The sequence below is a fragment of the Pinus tabuliformis genome, chromosome 7 (assembly GCF_031772625.1).
Source record: "Pinus tabuliformis cultivar Carrire ecotype Pingquan chromosome 7, CPIR1, whole genome shotgun sequence".
NCBI lineage: Eukaryota > Viridiplantae > Streptophyta > Pinopsida > Pinales > Pinaceae > Pinus > Pinus tabuliformis.
This window is the reverse complement of record NC_142293.1, coordinates 1,875,769,789-1,875,782,654: the sequence shown is the minus strand read 5'-3', so window position 1 is coordinate 1,875,782,654 and position 12,866 is coordinate 1,875,769,789. Positions and strand designations below refer to the sequence as shown.

At 38.8% G+C, this 12,866-nt stretch overlaps 1 protein-coding gene and 1 pseudogene across 1 annotated transcript; one reads left to right on the top strand and one right to left on the bottom strand.

Moving 5' to 3' along the window:
* The first annotated feature begins 5,441 nt into the window (after window positions 1-5,441).
* LOC149255975 (uncharacterized) lies at window positions 5,442-7,327 on the top strand (annotated as a pseudogene).
* Window positions 7,328-8,427: 1,100 nt separating this feature from the next.
* On the bottom strand, window positions 8,428-9,003 carry LOC149255974 (putative pectinesterase/pectinesterase inhibitor 51). Its single transcript, XM_089455171.1, has one exon. The coding sequence runs from the start codon at window positions 9,001-9,003 to the stop codon at window positions 8,428-8,430; it is 576 nt and encodes a 191-aa protein (XP_089311297.1).
* Between the last annotated feature and the right edge of the window lie 3,863 nt (window positions 9,004-12,866).

Genomic DNA, 12,866 nt, shown 5'->3' with positions numbered 1-12,866 from the left:
CCTAGTGAATTCAAAGTTTAGTACGAGTTCCCAAGCGATTAGATGAGGTAATTGAAAATTCAAACCTCTTCAAAGTGATCCCCTAAAAAATGAACAAATCTAAAAGGTTGACCAGGTCATTGCTGCTGAAGGGCATTAGGCAATCATTGCTCCTTGCAGTAAGGACAAGGGCGATGCATTGCTCCTTGTCAGTGTACAGGGAGCAATGAACCTGCTAATCTTTGCTTTTAAGGGAAGAAAAGTGGTGCTTCAGCAAGGTGACATCGTGGGACCCATTTTAAAACAAATGAACCATATTAAATTTAATCCAAAAGAAAATCGAAAAATCTAACCTTAGATTACATCTTCAGAAGCTTACCTTGCATCATTTGTCAGTCGTTGCTCTAGTGGAGAGAGCTTGCAGTTGAGATGTTGAGTAAACCTTCCCTGTTGTTGTAGCTGATTTGGAGATGATTTCACAGGGGAAACCATTTCTGTCTGAAAATGACATATACATACTTGTACAGTTATCAGCAGAACCCCAGGATCCAATTTATAATTTTAGCTTATGACCCTGGAAATTATGCTCTACTGCGGTGTAACCTGAGGATCAAACTTGCAAAGCTCAATGCCTGTTAAATGACATTACAGGTGTCATGATGAAAGGTTCCAGATATTTTATCCTTAAAATGTAAAACTATCTTTAAATGTTTTCTGTTTTAAATGCCTTAAGAGGACCGAATCTGCAGAAATAAATATTATAGTTCTCCTCTCTTGAACAACCCACAATCTAAAGAAAAGCATTGTTCTTGTTTTAGCAATTGACAGAGTGCATTCAAAGCAATCTTGGATTTCAACTGTTCTCTTCTCCCATCTGAATTCTTGTTGATGATTTCTAGATCAACATTTCCTAGCAAGCAATTTAATCTGGGTTGAACTTCAGTGGTGAAATTCTAATTCGTTGATTGGATATTTAAGCGTCATTTTCCATTTTGATTCCCTAGAAGGAGGTCTTGTCATCTATATCTGTACCTTTCTTCAGACTGTTATTAACTTTATCTAGCATGCAGGGCATTGGCATTGTGTTTTGGCATTTTCAGGCAACAGTTGTAAGCAACATGATGGGAAAGGCACACCTTCTGTCTGCATTCCTTGACTACAAGATTTGGACAAGTGATTAGACCCCTTTGGGCTCATTAAGAGGATCCATAAAAGAATCTGCAACTGTATCAAAGGTAGTTGCATCCATGACCAGACTTGCAGACCTTTGAGAGATCTACAAACTTTTGAGAGGGGTGCCAGTCTCTTAGGGATATATATTAATAATCCAACTTTTAAGGTCACAGCCAACCGAGACATCAAATTCATGTATAAGATCTTTTTGTTTGTGCGACAAGGGACCTACCTTTAAGTAGCCATTGGATCCTTCAGGCAGCCATTGTACTACTAAAATATACAAAAGCATACATAATCCACACTACTCTGGATTTTAACAGGAAGAAACACATGTTCTTAAGTTCTCACTGATCTTCTTCTAGAGCTGTACGTGGTGTCAAGTTGGCAGTCGCAGCAATCAACCGCATTTTGTACACAAGTCACCAAAAAAGAAGCCAGAGTCCTGGATAGAGAAAGTAGGTTGGCAAGCAGTCCCTGAAGCATTTTCTCAGGGAAACGGTTAATTTCCTGTTTTCTTGTTTCACACAAAATGTAATACTCAGCCGTTAACCCTTTACATGCTTAATGACTCTTAAGCAGTTTGTCTACCAATGTTTTGTACTTTCATCTTCGAAGTTCGAACTACAACATCTGGAAAATTTTACAAGCTAGGAATCAAACCCAACCCAAGACCAAAGTTGCTCTTTGACCGTGCTACATGCCATTTTCATGAAGACACGCTTAAGAGTTCGCTGTAGGAATTTGAATTGCATATTCAAAAATACCATCTTCCCTGCAATTTGAAGGCAGAGGAAAAGGGCCAACTTTTATAAAATAATATTAAAGAAGGGACTCAAGACACCAAACTTGATCATTGACAACCACTCTTTCAATAAAAGGACCATGGCATAAAACCATAAAGTTCAAAAAAGTTCTTGCTTTACTAAACTTTATTAATCCCTTTTGCATGATGAATCGTTTATGCTCTTAAGACATTATATAGTTTACACTACCCCGTAGCAACAATAACATGTTGCACAAGCTAGTAGCCATGGAGCTTCAAAGCCTACGATGGAGACTCTTTTTCGACAACCAGGGTCAACACTTGGTCTAGAGACGATCTCCCGTACATAGTCAGGGATGCTTACTCAAAGCATTTAAATAAGAAGCCATCTCTTACAGTTCTAGCTGTATTGTGTCTATTTCCCTCTTACATAGACAGCCTGAACCTTTCTTGTATTTTGTCTATGACTATTTCCCTCTTTCTTAGAGGCTGTAAAGCTCAGCTCATTGGATTTCGAGTAAAATTGACAAAAGCCAAAACACTATGTTATTTGGATAAACTGGAAATATGCATTTGGGATTTCTGAAGCTAAACTGGAAATATGTATTTGGGATTTCTGAAGCTGCACACTGAGTCCAGTATCCATATTAAATCATAAATGTACCAAATGCATGGATTTGATTCAATACACGCTTGGTGGGAGCAGGGGGCGTGGGGCAGTGGACACAACTCAGGTTGTAGAATACACCTCCATTTTGTTCTTGGAACTATCAAGGGATTCGGGAACCTACTTAGCTTAATGGGTATTTGCTTTTCAAATCAAAGAGGTTTTAACTACTTCAGTAGGATTCCTTTGGTTCATAGGTCTAACACATGGAATTCAGGCATGTAAAATCAGCCAGGAATCACACCATCATTAAACACAATACCATAACCAAACTCAGGCAAACAAAATTAACTTGGTATGAAGGAGAAGAAAGAGGAACCAGGACGAGTATTACCAACAGTTGAAAATATACAAAAGCATACATAATCCACACTACTCTGGATTTTAACCGGAAGAAACACATGTTCTTAAGCTCTCACTGATCTTCTTCTAGAGCTGTACGTGGTGTCAAGTTGGCAGTCGCAGCAATCAACCGCATTTTGTACACAAGTCAGCAAAAAAGAAGCCAGAGTCCTGGATAGAGAAAGTAGGTTGGCAAGCAGTCCCTGAAGCATTTTCTCAGGGAAACGGTTAATTTCCTGTTTTCTTGTTTCACACAAAATATAATACTCAGCCGTTAACCCTTTACATGCTTAATGACTCTTAAGCAGTTTGTCTACCAATGTTTTGTACTTTCATCTTCGAAGTTTGAACTACAACATCTGGAAAATTTTACAAGCTAGGAATCAAACCCAACCCAAGACCAAAGCTGCTCTTTGACCGTGCTACGTGCCATTTTCATGAAGACACGCTTAAGAGTTCGCTGTAGGAATGTGAATTGCATATTCAAAAATACCATCTTCCCAACTTTCAGGTGATGACTCTGATATGCAAAATGATGAAGAAGCTATTGTCTATAGAGGGAGCTTCAAGAATGGATACAACATTGGAAATACTCCAAACCAAATTTATTGTAAAGATCCAAAGCATGTTTCGATGGATTTGACAAAAACTTCTCATGTGGTTGGAGAATATAACCCAAATTCTTTCATAAGAAATGATAATAATGTTATAGTGCATTCATGGTCAACACAATATCCAGCTCCTATTTCAAGGACTCTACCCACTCATGTAGGTAAATCTTCCTCATTGCAAAGGATTCAAACAGCTAGTGTCATATTGTCTGCACTTGATAAGCCTATGCAGACATTATCTGTCACAGATTCTGGTCAACATGGAATGCCTTCTAATGAAACAAATGCAGGACAAACTTCATATTTTTGGGTGCAACCTAGCGATATTCAAGGTTTAAAAAGACAACTTGTCCACATTCTCAATATATATAGAGGAAGTATGCTTCTTGTACATGTTCCATCTGAATATCAAAAGGTCTTTGGCAGACCTCTATATTTATTGGAGTATGGTTCTTATAATCTAGTTAATTTGATAGAAAAGATGCATGATGTCTTCACCACATCATTGAAAGAAAAGGAAACAATAAGTTTGTGTCTTTAAGAGAGTTATCAAACAAGTTCATACAAGGTAATATAAAAATGAACTCTTCTACCAATGATTCAAGAGATGTGCTTAGGAAGAAAGAACATACTGGAAAGTTAGAGAAGGGAAAAGTTTAAAGGAGTCCAAGAATTCACAGATTTAGGTGCTTGTAATGACCTATGTGATGACTTTGATGCATATGGCATAGAAGTGAAAATGGCTTCACATTGAGATGGAGGTTTAGATGATGGAAGTTGAAGTGAACAAGATGACGAAGATGGGGATGGAGAGATGATCCTCCAAGGAGATTTGAATGTTGATGAATATGCAGCAGAAGCAAGCCTAGAAATATTCAAACGAGAACTGCATGGGATTTTGGTAAGCCATTCCTGTGCAATTCTGCTGCCAAATTTTTCAACACTGGACTAACAAAGATACACCGAAGATCTTGATTACAATGTATTTGGTGTTTAATAACTTGAAGCACTAATTCAAAAATTTATAGATGTTGCAATTGTGATGGAGGAATGTGACATTAAAAGGAAATTCGTTGTTGCTGACGGTGGTTCTAAAGTTTATTAAAATTAACAATCCACCGATGTTGCAGTCACCATTCTTTGTCTAGATGTAAGTATCAAATCTTAATGTCTCAGGATAGATGATTTCAAACTATTTAGAGCATTGTCAAAATACATTTTTTAAAGAGTTAACTAAGCAAGTAATTGACATCTTGATTCTCAACAGCATTTTGAAGTTCTTGGCTTCTCAAGAGTTTGAAGCTGTTTCTAAAAAGAAAATGCTAGAGTTATGGAACAAAGCTCTAAATGATATTGAAAATTACAAGTTTGTAATTTTTCTATAGCGACATATAAATATGTAGAGTAGAGGTTATGGTTTGCATTTTGGAAGATGTAATTTATATATTGTATTGAGGAATTCTTATTACAAATATATAAGATGAAATGAGAGCTTTTATATTGTGAGAAAGTTGAAGGCTGACATAATGATTTTGTTTTTTAGTCTCTTGTGATGTGATTCTAGCAACATGACTTGTTTGATTACTGATCAATTTTATTTCATGACTTGTTATTAACTAATGCAGGATGTACAGGACATGTGACCCCATAAAGATGATATTTCCCATTTTCTGAACAGATTATATAAACGTATTTGAAAGGAACAGAATTTCCTGATTTCCAAATAAACCTGGACTTTGACCTTCTGAGGATATATTTGGGGATTTTCTGTTTCAGGTCTCCGCAACATGGTTTCGGTTTCCTCTCAGTGCATAGGTCCACATTAGTATTGTTCTAGTAGTGGGCATGTGTTCATGAGACAAAATTGTCTGGGGTCAGCTTGTTTAAATGCATCTTTCGGGCAATGGCATTTTTGAATGTGCAAGATGCGTAAAAGTTATATTGCAAAATAGATATGGCTCATCTTTCAAGCTTGATGAAGTTCCTTAAGAAAATTGCAAATAATACTATCCCATGTGTTACTGGTCACTGAATAAGTACTGGTTAATAAAGTCGGAGGATATTTCTAAATTGGGATATTGAAAATTGCCCTATTCCTGGGGAAGTCCATCCAGAGGATGTAGCAGGTAATATTAGGATGGCTCTTGGGTTGCATCCAATGGTTACAGGTGTTGTCACTATGCTCTCGGCATTATGGAGATTTTAATAATTTTCCTCCAAGACTGAGAGAAGGCTGTCAAAAGACTGGAGTCAACCTCATTGACCTTCCCAATGGAAGGAAAGATGCAGCATATAAATCGATTTTAGTGTATATGTTTTCATTTTCTCTTGATAATCATCTTCCCTCTACCATTTTATTGATTTCATGAGATGTTTATTTTTCTCTTGCTTTGCACAAACTAGGGAAATGGGGGTATACAATTGTTCTTGCATTTCCAGATGGAGTGGGTGTCTCTTCTTCACTACACAATGATGGTCGATTTGTGTGGGATTAACCATGTTTGGCTTGAGGTGAAGGTCTTGTTCCAGCAAAATCCTTGTCTCTAGCACCCGATTTCACTTTTTATCATGTTGGTTGTCTTTCAGGTGATGACTCTGTTATGAAAAATGATGAAGAATCTACTGTCTATAGAGGGAGCTCCAAGAATGGATACGATATTGGAAATGCTCCAAACCAAATTTATTGTATAATTCCAAAGCATGTTTCGATGGATTGGACAAAAACGTCTCATTTGGTTGGAGAATATAACCCAAATTATTTCATAAGAAATGACAATAATGTTATAGGAATGCATTCATGGTCAACACAATATCCAACTCTGATTTCAAGGACTCTACCCACCCATGAAGGTAAATCTTCTTCATTGCAAAGGACTCAAACATCTAGTGTCATATTGCCTGCACTTGATAAGCCTATGCAGACATTATTTGTCACAGATTCTGGTCAACATAGAATGCCTTCTAATGAAACAAATTCAGGACAAACTTCATATTTTTGGGTCCAACCTAGCGATATTCAAGGTTTAAAGAGACAACTTGTCCACATGCTCAATATATATAGAGGAAGTATGCTTCTTGCACATGTTCCATCTAAATATCAAAAGGTCTTTGGCAGACCTCTATCTTTAGTGGAGTATGGTTCTTATAAGCTAGTTAATTTGATAGAAAAGATGCATGATGTCTTCACCATTGAAGGAAAAGGAAACAATAAGTTTTTGTTTTTAAGAGAGTTATCAAACAAGTTCATGCAAGGTAAGATATAAATGAACTCTTCTACCAATGATTCAACAGATGTGATTAGGAAGAAAGAACATAATGGAAAGTTAGAGAAGGGAAAAGTTTAAAGGGTTCAAAGAATTCACAGATCTAGGTGCTTGTAATGACCTACGTGATGACTTTGATCCATATGACATAGAAGTGAACATGGCTTCACATTCAGATGAAGGTTCATATGATGGAAGTTGAAGTGAACAAGATGACGAAGATGGGGATGGAGAGATGATCCTCCAAGGAGATGTGAATGTTGATGAATATGAAGCATAAGCAAGCCTAGAAATATTCAAACAAGAACTGCAGGGGCTTTTGGTAAGCCATGCCTGTGCAATTCTGCTGGCAAAATTTTCAACACTGTACCGACAAAGATACACCAAAGATCTCGGTTACCAGGTATTTGCTGTTAAATAACTTGAAGCACTAATTCAAAAATTTAGAGATGTTACAATTGTGTTGGAGGAACGCGACATTAAAAGGAAATTCGTTGTTGCCAACTGTGGTTCTAATGTTGATTAAAACTTACAATCCACTGATGCTGCAGTCGCCATTCTTTGTCCAGATGTAAGTGTCAAATCGTAATGTCTCAGGATAGATGATTTCAAACTATTTAGAGAATAGTCAAAATACATCTTTCAAAGAGTTAACTAAGCAAGTAATTGACAAGTTCCCTGCAATTTGAAGGCAGAGGAAAAGGGCCAACTTTTATAAAATAATATTAAAGAAGGGACTCAAGACACCAAACTTGATCATTGAAAACCACTCTTTCAATAAAAGGACCATGGCATAAAACCATAAAGTTCAAAAAAGTTCTTGCTTTACTAAACTTTATTAATCCCTTTTGCATGATGAATCGTTTCTGCTCTTAAGACATTACATAGTTTACACTACCCCGTAGCAACAATAACATGTTGCACAAGCTAGTAGCCATGGAGCTTCAAAGCCTACGATGGAGACTCTTTTTCGACAGCCAGGGTCAACACTTGGTCTAAAGACGATCTCCCGTACATAGTCAGGGATGCTTACTCAAAGCATTGAAATAAGAAGCCATCTCTTACAGTTCTAGCTGTATTGTGTCTATTTCCCTCTTACATAGACAGCCTGAACCTTTCTAGCTGTATTGTGTCTATGACTATTTCCCTCTTTCTTAGAGGCTGTAAAGCTCAGCTCATTGGATTTCGAGTAAAATTGACAAAAGCCAAAACACTATGTTATTTGGATAAATTGGAAATATGCATTTGGGATTTCTGAAGCTAAACTGGAAATATGTATTTGGGATTTCTGAAGCTGCACACTGAGTCCAGTATCCATATTAAATCATAGATGTACCAAATGCATGGATTTGATTCAATACACGCTTGGTGGGAGCAGGGGGCGTGGGGCAGTGGACACAACTCAGGTTGTAGAATACACCTCCATTTTGTTCTTGGAACTATCAAGGGATTCGGGAACCTACTTAGCTTAATGGGTATTTTCTTTTCAAATCAAAGAGGTTTTAACTACTTCAGTAGGATTCCTTTGGTTCATAGGTCTAACACATGGAATGCAGGCATGTAAAATCATCCAGGAATCACATCATCATTAAACACAATACCATAAGCAAACTCAGGCAAACAAAATTAACTTGGTATGAAGGAGAAGAAAGAGGAACCAGGACGAGTATTACCAACAGTTGCAGAGTCATATGTAGTGGGAACACCAGACAAGGACGGCACACTCATAGACCCCCTGATCACAGTCCTATCCATGCCATTGCCCACAAACATGATATTAGTCTTATTGGGAGGAATCCTAACGATCTCCTCATAAACCCCAGCCTTGATACGTATCACAAATCTCCGTTCAGAATAATCCGGTGCACTGTTCACAGCTTGTTGAATGCTCATGGAGGATTCATCCTTCGAAACAGTAACGTCGGGAACCAATTCATTTACCTCTGATACACCCAAAATTTTATTGAAATGATGGGAATAATCTGCAGTGCTAGATAAATTCAATGATCTCTCCGTTTTGGGAGGCCTCCATATGACCATATTCTTCCCGTAAGTATCCAGAGCATAGACCATGCTTAGAGCATTACTAGTGAAGTTCATAACTATAATGAGTTCTTGCATGGATCTTCCAACTGCCTGGGTAGTATTAACATATTTGAGAGCCGAATTGCAGTCATTCTGACGACTCAGCGCTGCGCTCATCCAGATCGAAACTCCAGCGTAGCCATCACTACTGTCTGCGAAGGGTTTCGAGCGGGTAATCTCTCCAGCATGAAATAAAGAGGCAGTTCAACCAGCACATGCAATGTTAACCGATTAAAATTCTAATGATATGATCCAACGGCACAATCTCTTTTAATCGTCTAACATATCAGATCAATGGTCGAAAATAAGACACGGTGGCATATAAGGGAGTTCTTCCCATAGGGAAATGCCTTACGGCGTAAATATTACATAAAATATATATAAACAAAATACACAAAATTTTATATCATAACTCATTCATAAATCTTTTATATCATAACTCATTCATATATATATATATATATGGGGGATAACCTTGGTTCTATTTTAAAATTTAATGAAATGGGAAGGGGCCCACTCTCTACTTCCTCTGGATCCTCTCCTCCACATACGTGCACCATTCCAAATATTAAACCAGATCCAACCTATGTAACTTTAAACAACACAATACATATGAAACAACTCCACTTTGTTTTATTTTATATATTTTATTTTTAATGTATTTTAATTTAATTTATTTTAATTTTTATTACATTTTATTGTTTTATATATATTGAATATGATTTAATTGAGTTAAAATTTATTTCATACTTTCCAATTTTTAGATTTATTAAAAAGTTGAATAAAATAAAAATAATAAAATTGAATATGTTCAACATTGTGTATTTTTTAGCCAATAGTTTGTTTTGGAACTCAGATTTTGGAGGCTGATATTTTGAGTTTTATTCAGTGAAATAATGAAAATGGGAGCTTGTTGTAAATTTATTTCCATAGAGAATAATTTAGAAACATTAATTCAAGCAAATATGGATATTTACTATCCAAAAAAATTAGCAAAAGTGAAAGTTGCCAATTTGCAACAAAAAATAGATATCTTGAGTTTATTTTGGAGAGATTTCACTCACTAAGAGGATTTGTTGTTGCAAATTCATTCCATATTGTACATTTACTAGTGAAATTTCAATGAGAAAACAATGAAAATTTTACATTTTAGTTTCATTAATTGATCTCCATGCCAAGAAATTTCAGCCGGGAGATTGGGCTTTGTTGTATGATTCCAGATACAAAGACTTCAAGGGGAAGTTGAGAACCAGATGGCTAGGGCCATATTCAGTGGAAAAATGTCATGACAATGGATCTGTTCTTATTCGGACCATTGATGAGGAAGCCATCCCCATGCTTGTCAACGGGCATCGATTGAAGATCTACAGGAAGCCTCCCTCCAGACAAGAGTTCATCAAAACTATGGAGAAGGCAGTATTGGTCATAGAGAAGGGTTCTGCCCCTGCTTTGGGCACACCCTGAAGAATCTAAAAAAAATAAAATAATAATAATAATAAATAAATAATAAAGATCCTTGGGTGAAAACCTTTCTGAGGCGCCCAAGGCAGGTGGTAAGGGTGAAAACCTCATTTGAGGCGCCCCTGCTATCTTTCCAAAAAAAAGAAAAGAAAAAAAGAGATAAAGATCCTTGAGTGAAAACCTCTCTGAGGCGCTTAAGGCAGGTGGTAGGGGTGAAAACCTCATTGAGGCGCCCCTGCTATCTTTCATAAAAAAAAAGAGAAAAAAACAAAAAGGAAAAGATACAAGATCAACAAGTTATTATGTGAAATTTGCATGCAGACTGGAGGTGTTCTATGGAGGAGAGGAAGCCTCTCAACTCAAGGTCAAAGGTCCTTATCATGCAGCCAGGACACCTCACCAGCACCTCCTCCAAGAATGCTTATGTTCTTCAAGGTATGTGCACTTTCATTATAGATTGAGTCTCCTACAGGAAGACGCAGATTTTCTACAGGAAGGTGCGATTTTCTACAGGAAGGTGCAGATTTCTACAGGAAGGTGCAAATTTCTACAGGAAGAGCTGCCTGTCTACAGGAAGCTCTATATTTCTACAGGAAACTTCCTGTAGAAGCTCAGAACGGCTCAGAATGCATTTCATGAACAGATCTGATGACTACGGGTTGGTGTGGACGCATGCAAGCCTCTTTTGGGCCCATGCACGATGCTGTTACCTTGCTCCACCATCCTCGTCGACATGCACCCAAGTCCCCTGCACCAACAAAGCAGATCAATGAGTTCTCGTGGGAAAAGCCATTTTCAAAGATAAACAAACGCTGATATCTTATACCATAGGCATCAGAAGCTCCGGAAGCGTGATTGAAAGGCCAGATCCTCTGTCGTACAGCATGCACCCAAGGAGAAAGAACTGTTACGAGACACCCGTGGGAATCCTGTAACAACTCAACCTGCTGGAGTGGATACCGTTCACAACACCGCCATCTCTAATGAAACGCGGGCGCATGCAACCTCAGCATTCCCTCCATCGTCAGCAACCTGTAACCATGAGCCTCCGGGTCTGTGTAAGTGCGCATGCAACAGGTAGATCTGCTCACCATCATCGAAAAACTGGAAAAATCGTGTGCAACCACGCAGGTAAGCGTCTAAACCCTTCCTTCCATCAAATCGCATGAATTTTACTTTGATTTGTTTGCACAGTGTAAAAGTGAATGGTTGAGCAGCCGTATGGCCAAGTAGACTGGCCACGTCGGCTAGTTATGGTATAGTTGGATGTTCGGGTGGCGGCCACGACGAAAAAATCAGCAGCACGCACGTGAGAACACTCCCGTCGGGAGCAATGAGTTTATCAGAAAAAGGCGGCGGCAGATCTGTGGGAATGGATGCGGCAGCAAGTGAATACGCAGGTGAGTGGTTGATGACGTCGCCCAACGGTCCGGCGGGGGACAGCTCATCCCCCGCGCCACGGATCGCGCCGATTCAAAATCTAATCGGCTAGATTTTGCACACGCATTTATCAACCACCACTTCAAACTCGAGTGGCTATTCTGATCGCCTCTGCACCTTGATACGCCGAGCTTTTGGCTACCAGAACACCGGTGAAGCGCACCTCAGACGCAGTCCAATTACAGTCCTCCCGGAAATTTGCGCACTGCTCCTACAGGAACACAGTTCTACAGGAACGCAGTTCTACAGGAACGCAGTCTTCTACAGGAACGCGGGTGCTCACGTAAAAAAAGGTGGCCGAGTAACGAGGTAACCCTGGACTTCTCATGCAAATGGTCATTAAAGGTGGTAGGATTGTCAGTCACTGTCTGGGTATAGAGAAAGTGGTGAAATTGCTGTCTGTGTGCCTATACTGTCATTCTATAGGATTGTTGAGTAATTAGACTGTGTTGTGAAATTTTGTGGGTTATGCGCATTGTTCTGCACTCTGTCACCGAAACTAAACTCTCTTCCACCATCACCACCTCCGGTTAAGAAAATTGTGCCATCATGCCGGGTGGATTTATCAGGCGAGAACCCACGGATTCAGATAAATTGAGGAGAAATCAGGCAGTGGTAGAGCTCTTTACACGAGCACAGTGGATGTCTTTTTGTGATAAGTTGCAGGGGTACGATGAGGAAGTGGCCGAGGAATTCTTGCAGGCCCTGAGGCCAAAATCCAAGGTGATGGCCACAGTCAATTTCAGAGGCCTAAGCCTCAAGATCACCCCGCAGTCTATCAGTAGAATCACTAAGCTTCCTATGGGTCTTCCGTGGGATAAAGAAGAACGAAAGCTAAGCCAGCAAGCCAAGAAAGAGTTCTTCCCACCTGAAGAAGAATTCACGGAGGATAACAATGGGGTGAGAAGGACAAGCCTGTTGCCACCATGGAACGAAGTCAGTTTGCAAATCATGAAATATATCACCTGTGAGGGTCGTTACAACATCGTGTATGCATATCACTTCAGGCTGCTCACCGAATTAAGACACCTGATCAATCTTCCTGTAGAGCAGAAATTAAGCATTCCTTATTTCCTGTT